Source organism: Curcuma longa, chromosome 1 (genome assembly GCF_044706935.1).
Source record: "Curcuma longa cultivar G26 ecotype Majalengka, Jawa Barat chromosome 1, ITB_CL_G26_1.1, whole genome shotgun sequence".
Classification (NCBI taxonomy): domain Eukaryota; kingdom Viridiplantae; phylum Streptophyta; class Magnoliopsida; order Zingiberales; family Zingiberaceae; genus Curcuma; species Curcuma longa.
The window spans coordinates 22,721,376-22,747,708 of record NC_133861.1 but is presented as its reverse complement, the minus strand read 5'-3'; the positions used below and the strand labels follow the sequence as shown (position 1 = coordinate 22,747,708).

At 37.7% G+C, this 26,333-nt stretch overlaps 2 protein-coding genes and 1 pseudogene across 2 annotated transcripts; 1 reads left to right on the top strand and 2 right to left on the bottom strand.

Moving 5' to 3' along the window:
* Positions 1-2,275: 2,275 nt before the first annotated feature.
* LOC141826326 (uncharacterized) lies at positions 2,276-7,514 on the bottom strand. The gene is made up of 3 exons (XM_074713571.1): positions 6,929-7,514; positions 6,223-6,708; positions 2,276-2,331 (listed from the first exon to the last, which is right to left on the bottom strand). The coding sequence occupies exons 1-3, from the start codon at positions 7,512-7,514 to the stop codon at positions 2,276-2,278; spliced, it is 1,128 nt and encodes a 375-aa protein (XP_074569672.1).
* Positions 7,515-15,035: 7,521 nt separating this feature from the next.
* Positions 15,036-16,667, bottom strand: LOC141846247 (CASP-like protein 4C1). The gene is made up of 3 exons (XM_074734258.1): positions 15,874-16,667; positions 15,656-15,794; positions 15,036-15,563 (listed from the first exon to the last, which is right to left on the bottom strand). The coding sequence occupies exons 1-3, from the start codon at positions 16,083-16,085 to the stop codon at positions 15,345-15,347; spliced, it is 570 nt and encodes a 189-aa protein (XP_074590359.1). The 5' UTR covers positions 16,086-16,667; the 3' UTR covers positions 15,036-15,344.
* A 3,442-nt stretch (positions 16,668-20,109) lies between these two features.
* On the top strand, positions 20,110-24,128 carry LOC141826317 (uncharacterized; annotated as a pseudogene).
* Positions 24,129-26,333: the final 2,205 nt, after the last annotated feature.

The following is a 26,333-nucleotide window of genomic DNA, read 5'->3' as shown; positions in this document are numbered from 1 at the left end:
TATGACGGGAGTGATATCATAGTTCTTGATAGAGTGAGACCACTAAAGTGCATGGCCATGCCCAAATGAGTCAACATGTGATGTTGAGCTCGTTTGATTGTAGTGAGTCTACTTGGAGTTCAAGACATAGATTGATTAGAGGATGACACGGTCTATGCCTCGGTTTGATCAATCATGATATCAAGGATAGAAGGACATTGTCACATATTGTGAAGAGTCACAATTAGTAGTCACAATGGTGATGTTGGATCTCAACATTCTTGTAACTTGGGTAGTAGTGATGTGTTGCTAGATACCGCTCACTACTTATGTTTCTAAATGAGTTTAGAAGCATTGCCAACGTTACAAGAACCTATAGGGTCACACACAAAGGGCAATTAGGTGGAGATTAGGTTCATATGATGAACCAAGAGGATTAGATTCATGTGATGAATCAAGTTGGGTTAAGTGTAATCCAAACTAGACTAGTGGAGTTGATTTGATCAACTTTGGGAGATTAGAAGTCAAGTTTGACTTGACTTGAGAAGGAGAGACTTTATAGTCAAGTTTGACTTGACTTGGGGTCAAGTTTGACTTGACTTTGTGCCATGTCATCATAAATGTTGACTTGACTTTTTGCCATGTCATCATCCATGTTGACTTGACTTATGCCACCTCATGGTCAATGCTTGACTTGACCATTTGACTTTGAGTTGAGGTGGCATAAGTGGTGGCCAATGATGATGCTCCACATCATCATGGATGCCACCTCATGGGGGTTACAATATGAGTTTGTAACTCATGGCAATTTTAATGGGATTAATTGGCCTTGAATGCCTTGATGTGGCCGGCCACAAGAGGAGAAAAAGGTGTTTTTTTTTTCAACGTGAACACACTTTTTCTCTCCTCTCTTCTCTTTGGAGTTTTCTCTCCTTCTCCCTCTCCTCTCTAGCCTTGCCGAAACCTTGTTAAGGTGCTAGCACACCTTTGGTTTTGGTTCTCCACCGATTTGTCCGTGTGGATACCATAGAGGAGCGGCACTTGACGCTCTCGAGATCCGGCACCGTTTTGGACGAGCGGGATACGCGAAGGGCACGCATCGAGGGTAAAAATTCTTTCATGTAGATCTAGAGTAGATCTAGGAGTAGAAAACAAGTTATGTGAATTTTTATTTTTTCGCACGGATCCGGTGGCATGGGAATTCGGGGTTTCCGCAACGCAAAAAGCGGTTTTTGCGGCTCGAAAAACCCAACAACTATACTTTTAAAGTGCGTATCAGAACATTAATCATGCATGAAATAAATAAATTAAATAGAGAGTGCCAATATATATATATATATATATATATATATATATATATATATATATATATATATATATATATATATATATATATATATATATATATATATGTTTATATACCAATGGAGGTGATGACAGGCTTGATATTGGCGTGCTTGGAGAGAGCCTCGATGCACTCCTCCTGATTCATGTGGAACACCAGGCATAGCTCGATCAAATGCTGCACCTGTGTTCGGTTCGTTGAACAGATGTCAAAAGTTAAGATCTCAGATATATGGCATGATCATGATCATGATTGATCTTACTTACCATTCTAATGTAGGAAGCCGATGAAGGTTCAGCCATGCTTAGGTTTCTTCTTTCCCTTCAGGAAATAAAATTAAACTGCTGCGGCTGCGATGGCTTCGTCGGCTGCGAAACTGCGAGCAGAGAGAGCAAGGAGGCAGTCGATCTTAAAGGCGATGCATGTGGGGGGCCCGCGGTCACGTGGGCGAAGCGTCGCCATTGGCTGAGATCGGATAAGGAGATCCTACCCGTCCCCGTCACGTTACTGCGCTAGATTCCCTCGTCGACCATCGCCTCCGGGCCAATGGAGGAGCGCCACGCGGGCCATCCGGAGCAGGCTCTTGTGCAGGATGTCGTTTCGGATCGCCGGAGCAACGGTCGGAGGAGCTTCCGTATCGGGGTAAGTCATCGTTGGTCGTTTGTTATTCCTCTTCCGCATGCGTCATTATCGCATCGTATAACGCCATTAATTAGGACTCGCAATTATGCATGAAATTATATGTGAAAGGTACTTAGAGGCAGTCATGCATGTTTTGATCGCATGCTACCTACCTACGCCCTCGCTGTCGAGAGGAAGAAGAGTGGAAACGACGAACGGAGGGGTCGCTGTCTAGTTGTTCCCAGCGCACTAGAAGTTAACGTGGAGCCATGGTTCTGATCGGAGTTGGGACAACGAGTGCGTTGGTCGTTGCCAAATGGTGATTATTAGCTACCCTGCTGCTGCATCATCGGCGACGTTATCGGCGGAGTTTGTAGTAAGAGCATCTGCAATGCATATCGCGTTATAACGTTAAAAAATTAAAAACAAAATACATGTGGTGGGCCAGCCTTCTTAAAAAATTAAAGAAAACATGTGGTGCCCACCTCACTGCAGATGAACGCGTTCAAAACATTGAACGCGTTCATCTGCCACGTCAGTTTTTTTCTCTCTCTGCATGCGTTATAACGCCGATTAACACTGCAATGTGGATGCTCTAAAGGGTGGTTTAATTTTGGGAGGACTGTTCGGCTGACGCCGATCGAGGGATGGAATGATATTTAGATTGAATATAGCTAGGAAGAACAGGAGAGTGACTGTGGAGAAAAAGACGACGTCAAAACACTGAAAAAGGAGAAGCCAAGAGCCACCAAAGGATGGGGAATCGAGGCCGATCCAAATCAAATGGTGGCCACCGGCTCCTCTGCTTTTAAATTGGGGTTTTTGAGGATCCAAACCGAAGGACGGGGTTAAAGGATGGAAAGGAATGAATGGAAGGAAGAGTTATAGTTATTATATTTTATAATTCATAGGCCTCGGGTTTAATTAGCCTAGGAGGTGGATCACTTTCCCTCTAATTCATTCATCTAATAAATTTAAAAAGTAAGAATGATTTCTCGTCTAATTAATTTTAAAGATAGATATTTTTTAAAAAATTTATTTATCGAATAAATTTGAAAGTACAAATGTGTACTATAACTCGGATTCGAACCGTCAATATTTAGATATCTTATTAAGTACTGTACTAGTGTACCATACTTAAGGGTGAATTATAGTTATTTTAGAATGTACTAATTAGGTCGAAATGATGTCAATACGAAATGTTTAGGTATTTATAGATATATTATTTAAAAGAATTGACAAAAAAAAATTATCAGTGGATCATGAGAATTAGAAACGAAGAAAAGAAAAAAACAGTGAGGAAATAGAAAAAAAAAAAGGAAAAACATGGGAGAGTGAGACTCACTAGCTACGCCGTTGGACGACGCAACCTGATTGCCATATGTGGCTGCGGCCAGGCTGAAAATTTTAATTTATTTGATTTAATTAAATTAAAAATTTTAATAAAAAAATAAAATTTTGAATTAATAAAATTTAATTTTTAAATTTGATCAATTGATCAATCGGTTACTTCAGTTTAATTGAACTTTTGTTTATCATATTTGTGAGACGATAGTCACCTTACAACTAAGCTCTGTTTGGGAGGAAGTTAGGAAAGGAGAGGGAAGGATAAACAAAGAGGAGAAGAAATTTGACCTTTATTTAGGATGGAGTGAGTTAAAGTTTTAAGGAGAGGAAGGGGAGAAAAGAATAAGCTGTATCCATGTATGCTTATGAATTATTATAATTTTTTACACTCCGATTTAAAAGATAAGGAAGGAAAAGAAGAACATAAAAAAAATTTATTCCAATTTTATTGCTATTTTAAAATACTAATTCCTAAATTAATTCATCTATTTAAGTATCTTGTTTTTACATCGTCGCTCTTTAAACAACGCATGTCGTGACCTCCTAATATCCAACCTCTCGCACTCAATGACATTGGCACCAGCTCTCATCATAAATCTTTTTAAGGACAAAACTCAAGAGGATAGAGACAGGTAACTCTAATCTTCTTATTCTTCTTCAAGGATTGAGACTTATCTAAAGAGCATGAGTGAACCTTTTATATCCATCAACTTTTATATATAATACTGATAGAATTTTATAATTTTCAATCCATTCTCTATATTTATTATACTTTTTTCAAAAAGTGAAAGTATTTTATAATTTTATATATTTAACTTTTATTTTATTATTATTATTCTTTTCCTTTTAAATAAGATAACACATATTATATTAATAAATATTTCATCCTTTTAAATAAATAGAACATAAATATTTTATTTATTTATTTATTTTTCTCTTTTAATTAATAATTTTTTTCTCATCCTATCCAAACTTGAATAGGCCGTGAATTTGTCGTTGTCTGAGCTCATGGCCTCGCAACATTGCCGCAAGCTCACAGTGTTGTCACGATCGCTAGTTTGTGGTCTCACAAGTATTATATATATTTTTTTAAGAGGACAAAAAGTTAGTTCCGTCTAATTCTGAATTAATGAACGAATAAAAAAATCAAAATCTGTAAACCTATTATTTTTTTCGATAGGTAAATTTTTAAAAAAAAAACAGTATCTCTCAACTCTCACGTAATCCCTCCTTTCGCATCCACACCTCTAAGTAAGATACAAAGGACAATAATGCTCTGTGCATTAAATTCATTAAAATAAATAAATAATAAAATTAAACTTCGAATTTTATTTAGGATGGAATATTTTATAAATTGTATTCTAAATTTATCTAATAAATAAATAAAACCATAGACACTTTCAAAATTAATCCACGGACATCAAAAAAAAAAAATATATATATATATATATATAACAACAATCAATCATATTAAAAAAAAAATCTATGTGTTGAATCATCCTTGAGTATATATGCATCAACCTTTTGCATAGAGATGTTATGAAGTTAAGGCACCAAGACGTGCACGCAATGGCAGAGTCAGTCTGGATAATTTAATAACAGAGTTGATCTTGAAATGTGGGCTATGTCGACACGGCAACCTCGACTGTCTTGTTCGTTCTCTTAAAATTTTCTTTCTCTCATCTATAAATCCAAATTTTGCACCATCGGACCCCAGACTATAATCCGAGTAGCTTGTAAGTGCACCATGCATGTAAAAACAAGCTAAGTTCACAGGACGCATCATGATCCTGATGGCTGAGGAGATATTGCTATATATCATGTCGCTCAGCGATGGTGGCCAGTTCTTAAAAGAAAATCCAAAGATCTATCGACTAGGCGTGTAAGACTTCTGAATGTATCCCTGACCTTGAACTCGCCCTTTGATATTCTTCTCTATCTGTCTGGCAGTGGCTGCATGTGCCGTCCGACGCCAGAGGCGATTGTGGCCGATAATCAGCTGCCTGCCGCGGAAGGAAACAAAGGCAAGGATTGCTTTCCAGCGTAAAGTTTGCCAGACTCGTCGCTAGCTGATCAATGGCCGCATGCAGGCTTTCCAGCACATTCATCTTTATATGCAAAGGACAAATCGAGAGAACAAAAAAAGGACCGTGCTTCAAAACAAAAGCATCATGATCGTTCGAACTTTGGAACACTACGTTTATTCAGATATTTTAGGACCCAAAAAAAAAAAAGCCTGCTAAAATAATATTTCAGTACTCTTACCATTCCACCCAAATAGTCAATCTTTTGTTTTATTATTATTATTATTATTATTATTATTATTATTATTATTATTATTATTATTATTATTATTATTATCTGATCTATGCACCCATTTTATCGTTCATTAAGTCTATAAGTTTTTAAAATAATAGTAGTTTTAGTCTCTCTTGATTTTTTTTAGTAGTCTAAGACCATCTCCAACCATAAAACCCATTTTGATGCATTTTCAACACCAATTTAGTGTCATTTGCAACACCAAATTTTTTTTCAACTCCAACCAATACACATACATTTTCTACACTAAAAGGAATATTCCTTAGAATATTCTATTTTTCCATCTTATAATTTATTATTTAACATATATATTAATTTCAACATACATATTAATTTGTTAAATATTTTTATTGTGATCATAATTATTATTAAAATTAATATTTTTATGGTACATAATAACTAATTTTTATAATATTATATTTTTAATTACAATAAAATAAATATTAGTATCTTCCTTTTTAATTATGGTGGAAATAATTTAGTAGACATACTGTTATTCAAAGATAATACACAATCATAAACAATTAAGATAAAATATTTTAAATAATTTCACAAAACAAATAACACTTCATTGAAAATACATCATTATGAACCTTAATTATCACAATTACCATATTGTTCCCACAAATGCTCAATTAATGCATTTCTAAGGGCAAAGTGAGCATTTTTATTTTTGATTCCTTCATATCTAGCAAGAAACTCTTGAAATCGGATATTGTCATCTACTGCTGTATCAACATCTGCAGCCGACGGGACTTCACCTTGATCAACAATTGATGCATTCATATCGCGCTCATCTTCAATTATCATATTATGCATAATAATACATGAAGTCATTATATCATGTAAAATATTTTTCTGCCAAAAACGTGAAGGTCCTGCAACAATTGCAAAGCGTGATTGAAGCACTCCAAATGCTCGCTCAACATCTTTTCTGCATGCCTCTTGTTTCATTGCAAACAACTTATTCTTTGTACCGCGTGGATCATGAATTGTTTGAACAAGTGTAGACCATTTTGGATATATACCATCAGCTAAATAGTAACCCATGTTGTACTCTTTTCCTTGAATGACATAGCGAGCAGGGGGAGCAATACCTTGAGCAAGGTTAGAAAAAAGATTAGAAGACTCCAATACATTAATGTCATTGTTAGATCCGGGTAAACCGAAATATGCATGTCATATCCAAAGATCGTAATCAGCTACAACTTCTAGAATAATTGTTGGCTTTCCACTACGACCAGAATATTGCCCAGCCCATGCTGTTGGGCAATTTTTTCCACCTCCAATGCATGCAATCTAGACTACCCAACATACCAGGAAAACCACGCTGCTCACCAATATGAAGAAGTCTGGCAACATCATTAGCATTGGGTGATCGCAGGTACTGTCCTCCAAATACTTCAACAACAGCACGACAAAATCTTTTCACACTTTCTATGGCAGTTGATTCTCCTATTTTGATGTACTCATCAGTAGCGTCTGCCGGTACACCATATGCCAATATTCGAAATGCAGCTGTCATTTTTTGTAAACCTGATAAACCAAGTTTTCCAACTCCGTCTCTTTTCTGCACAAAATAATTATCATGATTACTAACCGCATTAAAAATACGCATAAATAAATTTCTTCCCATTCGAAATCTTCTTCGAAACATTGCAGCATTATATGTAGGATTTTCGGCAAAGTAATCATTGAACAGATTACAATCAGCAGCTTCTCTATTACGATTGATCACTATGTGACCAGGAATAGATCCTCGATGTTTGCCTTTGTTGCTTTCTTCACTCAGATGATTCAAAATGACTTGATTGTTGCGGCGAATTGCTTGAGTGATAATAAGCCTTCTGTGTGCTTCAAATATTTCATCATCTTCAGAGCTTGAGGATGATAAATTTGACATACCTTCGTATCTAACATTCAATTTTTGAGATGAAGAATGTGGTTGAATTGTTTTCAGTTATGGTATGTATTTATAATGCATAATGCACACAACATTATTATTTTTGCAGGCGATGGGACATCACAATGCACACACCATTATCATTATGTCAGAAGACGGGACATCACAATGCACACACAACATTATTATGTTTGCAGGCGACGGGACATCACAATGCACACACCATTATCATTATGTCAGAAGACGGGACATCACAATGCACACACAACATTATTATGTTTGCAGGCGACGGGACATCACAATGCACACACCATTATCATTATGTCAGAAGACGGGACATCACAATGCACACACAACATTATTATGTTTGCAGGCGACAGGACATCACAATGCACACACCATTATCATTATGTCAGAAGATGAGACATCACAATGCACACACAACATTATTATTTTACCGGCGACGGGACATCATAATGCACACACCATTATCATTATGTCAGAAGATGAGACATCACAATGCACACACAACATTATTATTTTACCGGCGACGGGACATCACAATGCACACATCATTATCATTATGTCAGAAGATGAGACATCACAATGCACACACAATATTATTATTTTACCGGCGACGGGACATCACAATGCACACACCATTATCATTATGTCAGAAGACGGGACATCACAATGCACACACAACATTATTATTTTACCGGCGACGGGACATCACAATGCACACACCATTATCATTATGTCAAAAGACGAGACATCACAGTGCACACACCATTATCATTATGTTAGAAGATGAGACATTACAATGCACACACAACATTATTATTTTACCGGCGATGAGACATCACAATGCACACACCATTATCATTATGTCAGAAGACAAGACATCACAATGCACACACAAATCTTATACAATACACATAAGTTTTTCCTATATAATGGCATACTAGACATGGCCACCACAATGCACCTTTACCCTTGAAAAAAATGAGTTCGTCTCGTTCATCATCCTACTCAGTTGAAGAAGATAAACATTTATGTCATGTTTATCTTCATATTTCTCAAAATCCAATAGTAGGAATCAACCAAAAGAAGGATCAATTTTGGGCAAGAGTTGAGATGGAGTATAATCTAGATCCAAATTTTAAAAATTCAGAGCGACCTAGAAGATCATTACAAAAAAGAATGACTACCATCATTGCTGCTATTTCCAAATTGAAGGGTTGCATACGGTAAATCGAAGAAATGAATCCAAGTGGAGCATCAGAGGAAGATATTGTAAGTTGTTATCATTATTTATTTTGTAGAGTATTTCAATTTAATAATCAATATCTAATTTAGTTATTAATTTTGTTTCATAATTATATTATTTTTTTACAGATGAATCGTGCTCAAATGTTATTAGTGCAAGATCCTAATTACTCAAAGGGCTTCAAATTTGGACATGTGTGGAACATTCTTCAAGGTATTGAGAAATTCAATAGTGACAACGTCAAAACTGCATCTACAAGAGTGCAACAACAAATTGCTCAAGCTGATTATTCTCAATCTTATAATCTCGAGAAAGATGTTTATTCATCTTCATCTCCACGTGTCTCTTCGTCAGACTCTTGAGGTGACGTAGACAAAGGGGCGAGCCTCTTTGTCTCTCTTTATTTGTTGATGAATACATAATTGGATTTTAATCTAATTTTTACTTGTTGATGAATACATAATTGGATTTTAATCTAATTTTTATTTGTTGATGAATACATAATTGGACTTTAATTTAATTTTTTAAAAATTACATAAAATTCAGCTATTTTGAGTTTTAATCTAACTTTAAAAAAATTAGATACAAATTTATAATTTAGTATCAAAGAAAAATTAATGGGTTCTTTCTTTATTTATATTTTGATGTTTAATTCATCCTTTTCATACTTAAAGTTAGCACAGTTCATCTTTAATTTCTGGATCCGTCCCTGCTCTTCGTTTAATCTTAACATCACTGATTCGGACAGTGGTGGTACTTCAACTAAACGACCTATTGGGGTGAAGAAAGCAAAACTGAAGAGAAAGAATGAGCAACCACTCGCAAAAATAGTTTCACAGAATGACGAACTTGTTGCGGCATTGGATCGAAGTACCGATGTTGCTATATTCAAGGAAGAGAATAAAATTTTATTCAAAGATTTGAATATCATCGCCGATCCGATAATGCGTGAATTTATTCACGGTGAACAAGTCAGAATTATGCAAAAGAGGACTAAAAATCAAAAATCTCAATCAATTCCATATCAAGGAGAAGGATCTAAATTCAATTCTTCTCAAGAAGAAGGACAAGAATCTCAAGATCCTTTGAATGACTCCGGTAAATTTCAGGATTATTTCGGTGGTTTCTTGGGAAGTGATTTTCCAGAATATTAATAGTTATTTTAAATGTATGTTTACTTTAAAGTTTGTTGCATCTTTAAATTAAATTGTATGCTGGGTATGTTTTTTATATTATGCATTTTGAAATTTTAAATGTTTAATTGTGTGTTTGTTATGAAATTATCAATATTATAAATTTTAAAATATTTATAATCTTAATAATATAACAAATATTTTAAATACTACTCATTTAAGTTAATAACTAATATAAATTTATAATATATAAAATTTACAAAAGAAATTTAATTTAATTAAATAATATTAATTTATAATATTTAAGAATATTTGAAATATAGATTAAATATTATAATATATTTATTTAAAATAAATAATTACTTGCACCATTTTGGTGCAAGTGAACAGTGCAGCACCATCCTGGTGCTGCACTGTTCACTTGCACCAAAATGGTGCCAAATTTGGGGTATCCATTGGAGTTATTTGGTGTTTTTTTTACCCCAAAATGGTGGAATAGGGCATCCATTGGAGATGCTCTAAGTTCATGCTAGTTGAATTTCACAAATAAGTCTTTTGTTATGCTTTTTGGATCCACTTAATTTGTTCTTATATCTTTTTTTCAATGTGGACGATGGTATCCTTTTCATTTGCTTGGACTCCTCCTCCTTTCTCAAATACCTTTCAAGTTGAGGTTACGCTGAATTGCTAGCTGGCGAAACTCCAATGTCATACGAAAAGATGTGCGTTAGGGTTGGCCAACATTATCAGCATGACCACTCAGACGTTCAAATCAGAATTGAATCAAAGAAAGGAACTCACATAGATGTGTGAGAGAGATAGAGAGTAATGGAGAAAAGTTATCTCCATGCTTGGCTATTATATAGTCGACGAAAAGGATCTCCATGTGATTGTCCTTGGAGAGGCGGTTAGGGAATAGAAGAGTGATAGTCGTTGAGCCGCGACTCCGAGAATGCCCACATAAGTAATGTGTGTCCGACAACTCTCCTTTAGAGGGGCAGTTACAGGAAAATTGTTGAGAAGAATCTCCCTGTGAGATGTCATATATCTATTAATTATCCATTTGTGGAGAAATTAAGGGATATCCGTTGAAGATATTCACCAACAAGTATCCCTTTTACAAAGCGGTAAGGGCACTGAAAGGCAACGACCATTGAGGAGAATCTCAACATGGATGATGCCTATCCGCCAAATCGTCAAGAGTTGAAGCCAAGTACTGATTTGGCCAAGCATCTAATTTTGAGATGCGTCTCCAGAGTCCGAATGAGTTGTCATTTAATGGACGTTGAGTACGTGAGGGACAAATTCCATGTGACTTTTTCAAATCCGAGTGGGATGTCACTAAATGCAGGTTAAATGTTCTGGGATGTTGGTCTTATTTAGTACTCAAAGATGCTAACCACCTTTAGTGCTAGGGATGCTGGCCCCATTTAGTACTTGGGGATGCTGCTCTAAACACAAATGTTTATGGCTCGGGGATATCGGTCCCGAGCAATCTTTTCGAGTCCAATTGAGATATTATGAAATAGGCGAAGGTTAAATGCTCGGGAAAAAATATTGACAATCCAAGAGTACTCGAAAATGGGCCCAACTGATTAAGTGCTGGACAATCTTTGCCGGAGAGATTAATATTTTACTGAATTATAATACAATTCATCTTATCTGTAGAGATGGCTTGAACTGATAATTTCAAGCTGCCAGCAGGGACTGGTGTTTTCCTGATCACTAATGCTAAGTCAATCACATGATCGACTCGCCGAGTGTCGAGTCGGCCGAGACGCCGAGTGTCAAGTTGACCGAGAGCAAAGTGCCGAGTCGGCCGAGTCGCCGAGAGGATGATGTCGAGGCTTGCGTTCAACGTAGTTTTCTTAAAACAGATTCGTCCCCTCCGGCAGTGCTTAGAGGTCACGACGGACGTCTGTTTCCCAAGATACAACGACAGAACCATGCTAACCACCAAGCACAGGCAGATCGCGGTGAACTGAGACCTGAATGCTAACACGAGTGAGAGAGATGGGGAGGTGGTGGTGGCTTCTTGTTTTATATATATATAATTTTATATCTCCTTAGAGGATGATGTCGAGGCTTGCGTTCAACGTAGTTTTCTACATTCAACGCGCACAGGTTGCGCTCGCACACAAGTTACCTTATGAATAGTGCAATCCGAGCTCTAGATTTGCACCCTAAGCATTTGTTCACAACATCAATTCTTGTGACACAATATAAATCAACCACTATGCCTTAAAACTTTCAATGTGAGACTAAATTCTCATTTACAAAGGAGCTTCCTCCTTCCACCATTTTTTTTTTCATTCAAATATACAACATTAAGAAGTGAAACCAACTGATCGTGTACCATCACATGTCCCCCTTTCAAGTCAGACTAAAGAACAAAGTCGAATGAAGTCCGATTAAATATATGACGTCGATCGATTGCTGTCGAGTATTATTTAGCGGAAAGGACCACCCATAGAGACCGACCGACCCTCCTCGAGTTACATCAAATCCTCATTCAGATTTTCCTCCTTTTTAAACTTTTTTTTAAGCAAGATGGGTCGAGGATGACTTTGTCTTGTATCACTCGAATTGACTTGTTCGATATTTGAAACAGATGTTAAGATCCGATCTTTATCTTCTAGGATCAAGATATCCTTCTTTTGTCATCAATCAACTCAACTGCTCTTAATTTTCAAGGGAGAGAATTCTCATGGATTGATTGTCTTCGTCTCATATAAGTTTGTTAATTACAGAAGATTCGTTTTTAGGATATAGTTGAATTGGTTACAATGAAACAGAATTATTGAAGTGGATAAGAATCTAATCTCGGTAAAGTCGAGGTAATGCTCTTTTCTATTGTAATCAACTGCAACTTTTTGATTTACCATGTAGGACCACTGAGATCACAGATTCCATTTTTTTACTGAAGTTAATTACATAAGATTAACACTGAAAAAAAAATACCATAATTTTTCATACAATCATAAAATTATCACAAGCCCCGTTTGTGTTTATAATTCCCGATCGTGCCAGATATAGAAAGCAAGTTTCGATATCCATCAACTGAAAGTTTAGATATAAATTCTGTTGGATCTTGCAGTTAGTAAGGATCCTTGACACTGAATCCTTCCTAGATTTTGCATTTCTGGATTTCACCAAGAAATCTAAAGGAAAAACCGAGTCTGGTGCCTGAAAAATATTCCAACCAACTACCAAACTTCTTGAAAACTAAGAAGCCAACCGCTTGTTCAGGCACAACACGACATGAATTATTCCCTCGCTAAGCACAAGCTCGATCGCGTGAGTCAGGTCGGGTCTAATTTTTTTTTTTTTTTTAATATTTAAAATTTTGAAATATATTTTTTATATAAATAAAAAAATTAAAAACATTTATCGTCGATAACTAATAGAATAGTTAATTTTTGTAAGCTTAATTTGAGGTCTATAATTATTGTTAGGCTCTCACCTTTTATTGGGCTAGCTCAAGCAGAGTATGACCTAGTCTAGCCCATTTGAGTCCAAATATGGCATCTTTGTACAGCTTTTGGAAGGTTGAGCAAACTTTTATTTATTTTTTTAGATTTTTTTTCCTCAAATTAGAATGACTTTTGTTAATATCTAATCTAATACAACCTAAAATCAATTCAATTGATTGCTCGATCTCCACCGAAAACTAATGTTGTAATATTCACATGACATCCGTTCATTCTCCTTTCTATTGGTATGCCTTATGCACAATAATAGACGCATGTAAAGCTATATATATTATGTTCATCCGTTGAATGAATCCTTGCTCCCTAAGTCGATTAAAATCTTACTCATTCAAAATTGTGACCAACAATACTGTTCTGGCCAATCGGACGGTCAACCCATCAATTAACGAACGATCTGAGGTGTGAGCTCTTCGGAGGTGGTCTTCGGAGACAACATAAGTAACTTGAAACTCTCCAACGGAGGATCAATTTGGTGCTAGAGGATCCCGACGAGTCACTCTGACCCTCAAGTTAGGATTGTTCTTGAAGAAGAAAACAAGAAACAAAAAAAGTAAATAAGAAAAAAGTCCCTATTTGGCGTATATTTTTTAGGGTTTATATAGTCATCCAAAAAACATCTCTACGTCGATCAGGGCGACATCATTATGGGAGTGTACAAGAAGACTAGATTTGACAACCGTTGATTGGTTTCATTTTTTTTTGACGTTATATGCTGATAAGAGGGTATTTGGGGATCAGATCTGACAACCTTGTAACCATTTTTTTATTCTTAGACTGTCCCGTATTTCAAAAATATTTGCAACTTCTATTTACAAGCCTACAAAGGACAAGAACTCATACTTAGAATATGGGACGGGCTTAGAGGTGCGTGAAATCGGGACATGAGTCAGAGCTAGGATGGGTCGGCCTTGAGATCGAGATGACATCTGATGTCGAGATGACATTTAAAACTGAGATAAAGTTTGAGACTGAAATGATGTTTGAAATCGAAATGACATCTAAGGCTGAGATGACGTTTGAAGTTGAAATGACGTTTGAGACGGAGATGATGTCGGAGACCGAGATGGAGTCTGAGATCGAGATGATGTTTGAAACCGAGATGACGTCTGAGCACATTAAAATTTCACTAAGGTGGAGTTATCTTTCTCTTGACCTGTTTTAACTTGTGCTGTCAGATTAGCATGACCCGTAATCTTCGTACGACTCTTGACCTTCAAGATGTGACTTATAAGGGAGATTGCCGCATCATACATACGCATCAAATACTATTTCCACGACTCAATTGACTAAATTTGTCACCCATGACCCTCTTGGGTGTCTATCAACAGAGTCTCCTGTGGGAGTCTCTGGTCTAATTGAATATGAAAAGCTTATAGTCCTGCTCATGTCGATCGATCCTAGCAACATCAAAAAGAATGGTGCATTGTGGGTGGCAATGACACTTTGGGCATGGGTTGACTAAGTGGCGGTGCTCATAACCTGGTTGGTGTTGACCAGGAAGTAATGGAGGGACAAGAGAGAAGAACCACATGGTTCAAATGAATGATGGCCACTCTTGTTCATGGAAAAACCCTTCCATAATAGAGCTGTTTTCAAGATTGTTTTGACATAAAAGGTAAACGTTGACTTTTCTCTACGTAAAAGTCTCCACTTTGACTTTTCTCTAGTATTGTAAAACAAAGAAGTCTCCACTTTGACTTTATACTTTTCTTCTACCTCTTCTCCCATTCCTTTCTCTAGTATCTTCCTCCTCTTCTCTTCCTTTTTCTCCCTTCTTCTCATACAAATATAAATTCTAAACTTACAAAACAAAGATCTATACTTTGCTATCCCTTATCTACATAAGAGTAATGCCTATAATTGGCTATTCATTATTCATAGGCAACCATTGCCAAAAAGGAAGGTGGAGACACAAACTTGGGGCTTCCCTGCAGCGCTACCAGCTTTCTTGACGGGAACCGGTCGTGAGGTAGCCGGCGATCCGATACCCGGTTACCAGCGCTGTCAGCGCCAGGAAGCCGAAGGCCGCGAACCCCATGGCCACCGCTATGTCCGCCTGCACGCAGAACCCGCCCTCGCACGCTCCCCCGCCCCTCAGCCGTCTCGCATCCGCCGCCGCCGCTGCCCCCGCCGCCATTGCCATGTATGCGAAGGCCTGATCCATATGCACGCGCAAGAGCTAGATTATTTATGTACTGATTTGTTACGAAGTAAAAGCGGTGATCTTGCTGAGACTACGAGGCTGGCCTGGTCGTGAGCGAAGTCAAAGAGGAGCTGCATGGGCTCCGGGAAGAGGGTGGCGCCGCCCGTCAGGATCTGGTAAACGGAGGCGCACGTCTCAAAGAGAGAGTAGGCGGCCACGATCGCGTTCGCGGCGAGCACGAAGCTGCGTCAGTGTTCCCCAACATCAACAGAAAAGAGACACAGTCGCATTCGGAAACGGAGAGGGAAGGAGAAATAAGTACCGGAAAGAGTGGAAGCGGAGCCAGGAAGGGGAGGAGATGGTGGCGGTGACGATGACGGCGGCCAGGGCGAAGCCGAAGGTGACGAGGCGGAGCAGCAGAGTGAACACGTGGAGGCGTCGGCGATGATGAAGTGCCGGTGAAGGAGGGGTGGAAGGGTGGGCGGCGGCGGTGGAGGCGCCTCCACCTGCGCCGTTGTGGAGCGGGGAAGCCATGGCAAGTCGAAAACTGGTGTCAACTGGGATCGGAGGAAATGGTGGAATTAATTAACGGCGGGATCGAGCGAGGTGGAGGGAGCGGCGTTGGCTGGGAACTGGAATCACAAGAAAGAAGGAGAAAGCGTGGCACGCAATGTGATCGATTGATGCTTACAGCCACTCGCCGTCGCCCTGCTCCTTTATCACGTTCCGATTGAGCCTATCAGTTTCTCTCCCGATGTTTGCATTAAATTTTGTCAACGACATCCAACAAACAGCGGGGTCACCGGCGCAAACTCCATGACACCAGTTGAAATGTCGAATGGCCAGCGCGAGGACAGCCGCTTTCCAGGGCCAGTTTACACGGAGAATTCGCCGCCAGAGCAGGACAAAAAATAAGAGCTCCCTTTCTTTTATCCTGATCGAAAGAAAATAGATGAACGCTTTACTTTACAGCGCGAGGTTCGGCAGCAGACTATTATTGTATTGCATGCGCCGATCGTCCATGAGTCCCCGCTGCCGAAGCGCGTTCGCGGCGATGACGGCAGACACGTGGCGGGTGATATGGCGGCAACGGATGCATGGTCGGCGACCGCGAACCTGCGGGGGTGATGCCGACGAGTCGACGACTAACGTACTGGGGTGTGGCGAGCAAAGAAGGAAGAACAGATTGTGTCGCATCCAGCGGAGGAGCCAGAGAAGTTGAACGCTTTCCATTTGATATCGTTCTCGGAGGGCTTCAACCTTTCTCCTCTGTTCGAAGGGGCGAGCAAAGGAGGGATGATGATCACGACGAAGGAGCCGGCGAGCAGCGTGGTGTCGAAGCTGGCGAGCGTAGCGGCAAGCACGTGGCACGGCAGGGTGTGGATGGAGGGAGAGAACAAGGGGAGGACGGGGAGGCTGGAGATCGGCACACAATTCTTTGCGCTGGCGGAATCTGTGCTTGTGGTTGTGCGCCGACGAGCTCCTGCCGGCGCTCGAAGACATCATGTGGTCGGCCAATATATTGACAGTTACTTCTTCTTTCTTCAATTTTACAGTTGATTTATGATAATAAATTTGTAATTTATTCTGATGATTCTTGTGAAAGGATCTTCTATCATCAAGATCAATACCAATTTCTAATTAATGACATTCCTAAATTATTTTTCTCTTAAACAGAATAAAATAGCTAATCCCCTTTAATTAGAGTTTGATACAAACCTACAAGAAAACACTATTCATGATGAAAAATCAAGGATTCAGATATCTTGTTAATATCCCGTTTATGCTTATCGACATAAACATTAAGCGTAGATAAAATCTCTACATCTAGTAAATTGTACACTGCGGTTACTTACATTGCATTTTAGATTAGTCGCGGTGGAGAACACGAGTTGGCTGTGCCATTTGACATGGTGGTGTCCCGTGTTGAGAATCCTTTTTTTTCATTCTAGCACCTAACATGATGAGACTGTATCATTTGATAAAAATATTAATTTATTTAATTTAACTGAATTAGAAGTTTTAAAATCGAAAATCGAATTAAATTATCTGAAATAATTAATTGATATGTTGTTAAAAAAGATTAAATTTGTGAATTAATCGAACTTTTGCTCACTCCTAATCATAGCAATCAAAATCGTGTGCTTACAACTTTCTATAGGTTTGGTAGAGAACAGAGTTGGTTGTGCCATTTGACCGGGTCATGTCCCATGTTGAGGTTTTTTTTTTTATTCCAGGCTTTCCAGCACCTAACAGATCAAGTTGTGTCACTTGATAAAAATAAGCTCTCGAGGCAAAGTTAAGTTAGTTTCTGCAGAGTAAATATTATTACAATGAACAAGGATCGAATCTCGACGAAGTTGAAAAAATACTTTCTCCATAATAGCCAATTATAGTTTTTCAATTTACTTCTTCATAGATGATTGTGGAATCGACTGTGTGAAACCGTTGGACGATAAATTTTAATTTTTTTACTACAATTGAACTTGAAAACCAAAGAATAACAGTAATTGTCTGACTTTCATTGTTGGACTTGCCATGCGGTTTGATGTTTAAATTCCTTCTTTGATTTGTTTCTTGTGAATAAAATGATGGGACCTGCCCCTCAGACTCAACTGGATACTGAACCCGACGCAGGGATGGGAATGCCCGATAATGGCTCAAAGCTCATGACGATGTCATTAATCTACTTTTTCATATCCATGGCTGGGACACCATTAATAGACAGAGAGCATGTTGTGTAAATACTTTTGGTTAAAACCCACTTCAATAAATGAAAGAACTTCCACCAATTACTTTTTCTTTAGTAAAAGAAAAAAAAAGAAGGTAGAGAAAAAATTAAAGACGTCACACATTTAATACTATGTTTGGATAGGGTAAGAGAAAGTTTATTAAAGAAAAAGGAAGAAAGGGAAAGAGAAGAAAAGAAAGGGAAAGGAAAATATTTATATTTTCTTTATTTGGAAGGAAATGAAAGTTCATTAATGTAACATGTGTTACTTTGTTTGAGAGAAAAGGAAAATAATTGAAAGTTAAATATATAAAATTATAAAAAATATCCTTACTTCTTAAAATAAATTTACATGTGAAAAATATATATATAATCATTAAATCGATGTAAGATTTTTTTTTGTCAAAATCATCTTATGAGATCAACTAAAATTAATATTTATGATTTAAATAAAAAAATTAAAAAAATAATGAATAGATATACAATAAGCATGCGAAATATAGAATCGATATACTTTAGTACGACAAAGGATAAATTAATATTTATATATATATTTTTATAAAAATTTACTAATGTAAGAAAAAAGTGAAAAGATCATACTCGGTTAGATAAATTTAAAAATTTTAGATTAAATAAATTATTTGAGAATTAATATTTTAAAACAGGGATAAATTAGAACAAACAATATTTAGAGTTGTTTTCCCTTTTCTTACACCCTAAATTGGAGTGTAAGAAAATCTTCCTTTTTCATGGGAAGAAAGGTTAAAATTTACCCTTCCCTCCTCTTCCCTCACTCCTTTCCAAGGTTTAAAATTACCTTCCCCGTATTTACCTTTCCTTCCCATTCCCTCACCTTCTTTCAAACAAAGCGTAAGTATCCTATAAGCCGTCAATTCTAACAGTTATAGATGTTGAAGCGTTGCTCAGCTGAATCTTGGACCGGGAAGTAAGTTTGCATCATTTCATTGAATGTGGGTAACATCCAACAAGTGCACTTTCGCCACGTTATTCTAGTAGAGCTTAAAAAGATGTTGTGGGACTTGCATTCTCTTGTGCTAAGAGGATCTGCCATGGGTCATCTTCGGAGGGACCCCATGGGTTCTATGAACCCACTCCAAAAAGACTTGGACGCAATAAGAGTGGAATGAGTTGAAGAACATCCTGTTTCATGTAGGTGGGTTGGGAAGTGGAGTCTTGATCATCTACAGATCAGCAACACGATTAGTAAGTGACATGGGTTTTCTAAATGAGGCGAATGATATTATAACATGCTGCTTCAATCCCTTATCGGAGGATGCATGAGTGGAATTATTCAAGAGAACGACAATCCCATCGAAGCAGGACGATGAGTTCATGATTTCATTCCATTTGCCAATAAGCAACCCTTTCATCAACTTCCATTTGCCAAAAGATTGTTGGATCGTTAAACCACGATGTTCACGCAACATTTCCGGGTCCCTTACCTACTGTACGAGAAGAATTTTATATGCTTATGAATTTGCATCTTGTCAACGTATGAGTACACTAATATCGTCATCTACTTCAGCAAAAAGTGAAATCCGTCACTCCAACGGCTCCACACGGTCGGTCCCACGACCATATATGAGGAGGTAAATCGAGAAATTACAGTTGACCACGATGGATGAGGATATTATCTCAGCTTCGTCAAGATTCAATCCTTTCTCACTTCAATATTTATGTTCCGTCATCTACTTGCTAATATTGAGAATGGTTATCATGTCCTCTTACATGTGTTGACCGCTGAATACCTCTTACCAACTGAATCAGTAGGTTGGATTGAGAGCCATTATATTCCTAATTCCAAGGATGGTCTCTACTTGCGTTGAAGGTCACCGAAGATTCAACTGCGTTTTCAAGGTGCTTCGCTATTTATGTTTGGAAATTAATCCTAAACAGATACCATTTCGACTGCCGATCATGCCAATTGAGATGAGCAATAAGTTGATAAGTTTGATTCTATAAAAAGATGAGAAAATGACACAAAAAGATATTGAGGAAATAACACTTCAAGCATATTAAAAAAAATGCATGAAAGCAACAATTGCAATATTAAAGTTCCTCAATAAGAGGTTGGTAAGACTTGTACATTTGCATATATTAGTTGTAGAAACTAATAAGATCCAAAGTCTACCCAGTGAAGTTAGCAAGTAGGTTAACTTGACATACCTCCACCTTTCAAAGCTTATTATGGAATTACTTCCGAAGACCTACCTAATTTGCGAATTTTAAGTTTGCTTCGCTACGAAAAACTTCACAAGATACTTGAACGAATATATAAGCTTGAGAAGTTGGAGATTTTGAAGCTAGTTTACTGCACAAAGCTTCAGCAGTTACCCAAATTTATAACAAAACTCCAAAACTTACTATAGCTTGACGTGGAAGGTTGTTGTTGGTGTTGGTAACTTGGAATTTTGTTCCGTTCAATTCTTGCCAGACAAAAATTTTTCGGAGACGGATTCTTTTCAAGCAACCCTCATATTTGATCAACCATGTGCTTGATCAATGCATAAGATCATTGGGCTCTTATGTTGGTATTCAGGATCTATACAAAAGAAAATAATAACAACTATGCAGCGGAATAAAATAGTTGTACTTTTCTTCTTTGTAGGTTGTATAGATGATTGTACATACCCGAAGACCTCTTAATCTTCTGTTGTATTCCTCTCCTCTTCTTGGACGTTGTGTGGGCAACGATCTTCCAAGATGAAACTCCACCCAATCTTCCTTTTCCTTTCTTCTATCCGATGGCAAGAATTCAAGGAAGAAGCTATCTCCTTCTTCCTCTTCTTCTTTCTCTTCTTCTCTTCCTATCCTCTCCTTTCTTCTTTAGGCACCGGCCCTAGCAAAGGATAGAACCCTTTCAAGGTGCGCCACCTAAAGCTAGGAGAAGGAAGAGACTGAAGGGAGAGCCGGCCAAAGAGGAAAACCAAAGAAACTCCTCTTCTTCTCCTTCTTCCTCTTCCTCTTCCTCTTCTCCTTCTTCTTCCTCTCCACTTGGGCACTGACCCTAGCAAGGAAGGAAGGGAGAAGATGGATGCTTGCTATGGGCGCCGACCCTAGCAAAGAAGGAAGGGAGAAGATGAATGCTTGCTATGGGAGTCGGCCCTAGCAAGAAAGGAAAGGAGAAGATGGATGGGGAAGGAGCCGGCCCTCATAGGTTTAGAAGCCAATAGAAAATTGTATTCTTTCCCTCTCCCAATCCTTCCCTTTTATAGCTTTGCCATCCAAGAAAATTTAGAAAGAATCTAACAAAATTTTCTTAATCAGATTTTGTTAGAAAAATCTAATAAAATCTTTTGATAAGATTTTGTTAGTTTCTTAATAAATTTCCTTAACTAAATTTTGTTATTATCTTAACAAAATCTTTTAATTAAATTTTATTAATTTCTTAATAAAATCTCTTAATTAAATTTTGTTATTTCATAACAAAATTTCTATAACAAAATTTTGTTAAGGAAGAAATAGAATTTTTAACAGAATTTTATAACGAAAATTCTTAACAGAATTTCTTAACATAAATCCTTAATAGAATTTTTCACAGAGAAATTCTATTCAGAAATTCTTAACAGACTTTCCTAACCGAAATTTTTACAGAATTCTCTCAGGTGAATACGAGGTTTTATCCAGAGACTACAACAGGGACCTAGAGGAGGAATTGGTTTTGACCTTCTGATGGGCTTGGGCTTCCTGTGTTCTCCCTTAACACTCAACTCAAGTCCATCAATAATAACACATACCACTAAAGAGTTATTATTGAACTACCGCACCAATTCCATATTATAATATGGACTCCTTCTTATCATGAGTGCATTAATCTCCCTGTGTTTAAGATATCGTATGTCTGTCAATTAATTGAATTACTAATAATTCAATTAATTAACTTCTGAATACAAGAGTAGTACCACTCAACTTTATTATCATGCAAAACTAAGTCCACCTGCAAGGTTTACATGATAATCCTTATGAGCTCCTCAAGGAGACATCATCAGCCTAAATATTGGGACACAGTTTCCTTCTATAATCAATAACATACCATATACATAATATTATCTCCCAACTCATCGGGCCTTTTGATTTAACGAATAAATCTCACCCTTTGATGAATTAAAGAAATACATACTAAGTATATGTGCTTGTTATTATATAGGGATTAAGAGCATGCACATCCATAATAACAGAGGTCTAGTTCGATTATATAGTTAGTATAAATCGAATGACCTCAGACGGTCCTGCTCAATACACACAAAGTATACTAGTATAATTTTATAGTTAAGATAAACTAATACCAATTACATTACAACCACTCCAATGGTTTGCCCCTATCCATTTTGGTTGTGAGCTACTGTTTATAATTTATAATGAACTGATAATATGATCTTCTGTGTGTGACACCATACACCATGTTATCTACAATATAAATTAAGTGGACAACTGTATTAACAGATAAAATGCAGACATTTGACCAATGTGATTCTTATTTCAATATTATTGTAAAATAGATATTTACAAAAAGCTAGGCTTTTAGTATACATCTCAACAGTTGGCTCAGCAAGGTACTAAAGGATTTGAGTAGTTTTAAATCACTAAGAATCCTCGACGTCGTAGGATGTTTATCCTTGTCTCTAATTCCCCGTGCGATCAAGCAATTAATTGACCTTTGTGGTTTGTTAGGAATATTTGCTAGTGTCGATGGAGGTTTTGGGCTTGCACAATTGTAAGTTTTAACAAATCTTCAACAAATAACATTACGAAACCCAGAACGAGTAGAGGAGACTCAAACAGAAGTGTTGATGGGTTAACAAAGGCTTCTGAGTTTGTCATTGCATTGGAGTGGTGATAAAGCAAATGAGAGTTCTGAATCAGCTACACCACTATAGGTATTAGTGTTAAGAAATAAGATGGTTCCAGTGCGTTGCGCGTGTTTACACGTTTCACAAACGTGCACAGCTAACACTACAAGAATTTAGGTATTTAGCGACGAAATATTTTCGTCGCTAACCTAATAATTTCGTCGCTAACATATCTTAGCGACGATAATATATCGTCGCTATTTTTGTCGCTATAAGCTTGTCGCAAATTAAGGTTAGCGACGAATTTTTAAAAATTCATTGCTAACATTAGCGACAAAATAATAATCGTCGCTAATCCCGAAAAATTCGTCGCTAACGTTAGCGACGAATTGACTAAATCCGTCGCTAACGTTAGCGACGATTTTTTGCAAATTCGTCGCTAATATTGGAGACGATTTTTATTACGTCGTTAAACCACGAACATTCGTCGCTAAAAATAGCGACGAAATTTTGTTAATTCGTCGCTAACCTGAAAATACGACCAAAATTTACACGCGGAAGTTAGCGACGGGCTGATTCAAAATCGTCGCTAATCTTTTGTTTAGCGACGAATTGACTAAATTCGTCGCTAACCATCGCACCCTCCTAACCCCCCCCCCTCCCTTTCCCAGGCTCCAGCGTTCCACACAGAAAAAATACACATCACCCTGCGTTCCACACAGAAAAAATTCACATCACGCTCCACACAGAAACATTTATTCACAGAATTCACATTTATTCCAGAAACACATTAAGATCTCCAAATCTCCAAAAGATTTACATTTAGTTCACAATACAAAGTTCATAGTTCAAAAACAATATAGTTCACAATACAAAGTTCATAATTCAGTGCTATCCTGTATACTGCAGCTGCAACCACCCACAACCGGTGCATCCTGTATACTACAGCTGCAACCACCAACACGTGAAGCAGCTAATGTAATTCATATAACTGAAGAAAATGCAATACAAGACGGAAAGAAACCAGCTCAATAAACCAAAGCTTTCCTTTACCTGACATTCTCTACAGTTCCAGTTAATTGCTTTAGGATTTTAGAGATCTGCCTCCCACGTCTATCAAGTTCCTAACATAAGAATAAACACAAGATATCCATTATATCATATATTTCAGGTAACATTTCTACCTTTAAACTTGCCATAGATATAGGATTTGGAATAATGTTGTGACTAGATTCACTACTTACATCACGACAAATATTTTGTTTTATTCAGTTCTTGTTCAGTGCTTGCATAAAGTGTCATATAAACTAGAGAAATTTATGGGAGATAAGCATCTAACCCTCATACATAGAGAAATTTTACTTCATAAACTATTTATTATGTTCTTAATCTAGTAGTTCCTTTGCTTGTGCTTGTGAAACTATGATTCAATGTACTATCATGGATGGAAATGAACACATCTTAGAATGGGAGGTAGTTCAGACACTGTTCTGTAAATAAGAACAATGAGAGCAAGGAACAAAATCTGAAGGAATTGTAAATCGATATGAAGTCCAACTGCAAGTCAGCGAAAGAAATATCAAGTTGCCACAAATTTATGTTCGTTGGATAACTAAAATTAGAATGGGAGGTAGTTCAGACACTGTTCTGTAATCTAAATAGGAACGGGGGAAATAGAACAAGAATGAAAATAATCGAGCATGAAAACAAATGTGCAAACCTTACGACCAGATTCAAACTCCGGCTCAGTTGTGCGGTACTCGTGCATAATCCAGTAAGTCCGTACGCCCTTTGGAGCTCGTCCTTTATGGAAAACCAGCGTCTTTTTCATGCCGATAAGCAAACCCTTCCCCCCAGAAGACCGTATCTTTCGGTCCCTTCCAGTGGCCTTCCAGTTGCCGTGCTTGGTCGCGCGATTGGACCTGTGGCCGCTCGTATACTTCCGATCCTTTGGCGCAAAGAAGAACCATTCGGGATCCTCCGACTTGATCAGGGATTTCGCTACGCCACCCAACAACATCGAACAAAATAACCAAGTAAAAAAAAAATCACACTTTTATCAAATAAATACATTACCAGAGACCAAAACTACAGGAGTACCAGGAAGCTCCCACGGCTCGCACTTGCAGACATCAATCTCTGCGATGACTTCCACTACGGACTTGATCTGGCCGGTGATCTTGTTCTTGAGGTAGTGGTTGACGAGCTCCTCGTCCGTGGGGTGGAACCGAAACCCCAGGGGCACAGACTGCAGCGCAATCGCGGCCATTGCTGGATCTCCTCTCCTGCTACTACCAGCTAAAGTGTACCGATCTTCCAAACCAAATAAAGAACTTTTACAACTCAAATCTAATGAACAAGAAGAGGAAACCGAGGGATCGAAAGAACACTAAACAAATTGCACCTTCAACCTCTGCGATTGCTCTAGGGTTTGAGCCTTGGGAAGACGAAGCGGGACAAGGAAGAGAAGGCGGACGACGGAGCTTTATCTTCAGGCTCTAGGGTTTGAGCCTTGGGAAGACTTTGCTTGTGCTTTAGTCGGAGGCGGCGGACGGCGGAGGCGTCGGAGCTAAGTCGGAGAAAGGAGTGCGTGCAGAGGAAGGAAAGTGTCGCGGGATGGGATAGGAAAGTGTCGCGGGATGGGATTAGGGCTTTAGGCGAAGGTTAGCGGCGAACGTAGTTTTTCGTCGCTAATATTAAAGATTAGCGACGAAAACACCATTTTCGTCGCAAAAAAGACTAACGACATTTTTATCCATTTGCGACGAATTTACAACTTTCGTCGCTAATATTTAGCAACGAAATAACATTTTCATCGCAAAAAAAAGGCTAACGACATTTTTTATCCCTTTGCCGATAAATGTTAGCGACGAAAATTCATTTTCGCCGCAAACAAATCATTTAGCGACGAATTTACAACTTTCGTCGCTAATATTTAGCAACGAAATAACATTTTCGTCGCAAAATATTTGTTTTAGCGACGAAAATTTTTTTTCGTCGCAAATAGTTACATTAGCAACGAAAATAAAATTCGTCGCTAATATTTCGTCGCTATTTTTATAGTTTCTTGTAGTGTAAAGAAAATATAATAATTAAATCTAATTATTATAACACTCGTAACACATGCATGCAGGATACAACAGGTACAAGACATAACTGAAATTTAAAATTTTTAAAGAATAATAATTTATTCTAGACATACCTGACAAATGACGTTGAGCAGGATTGATATTGGCATTA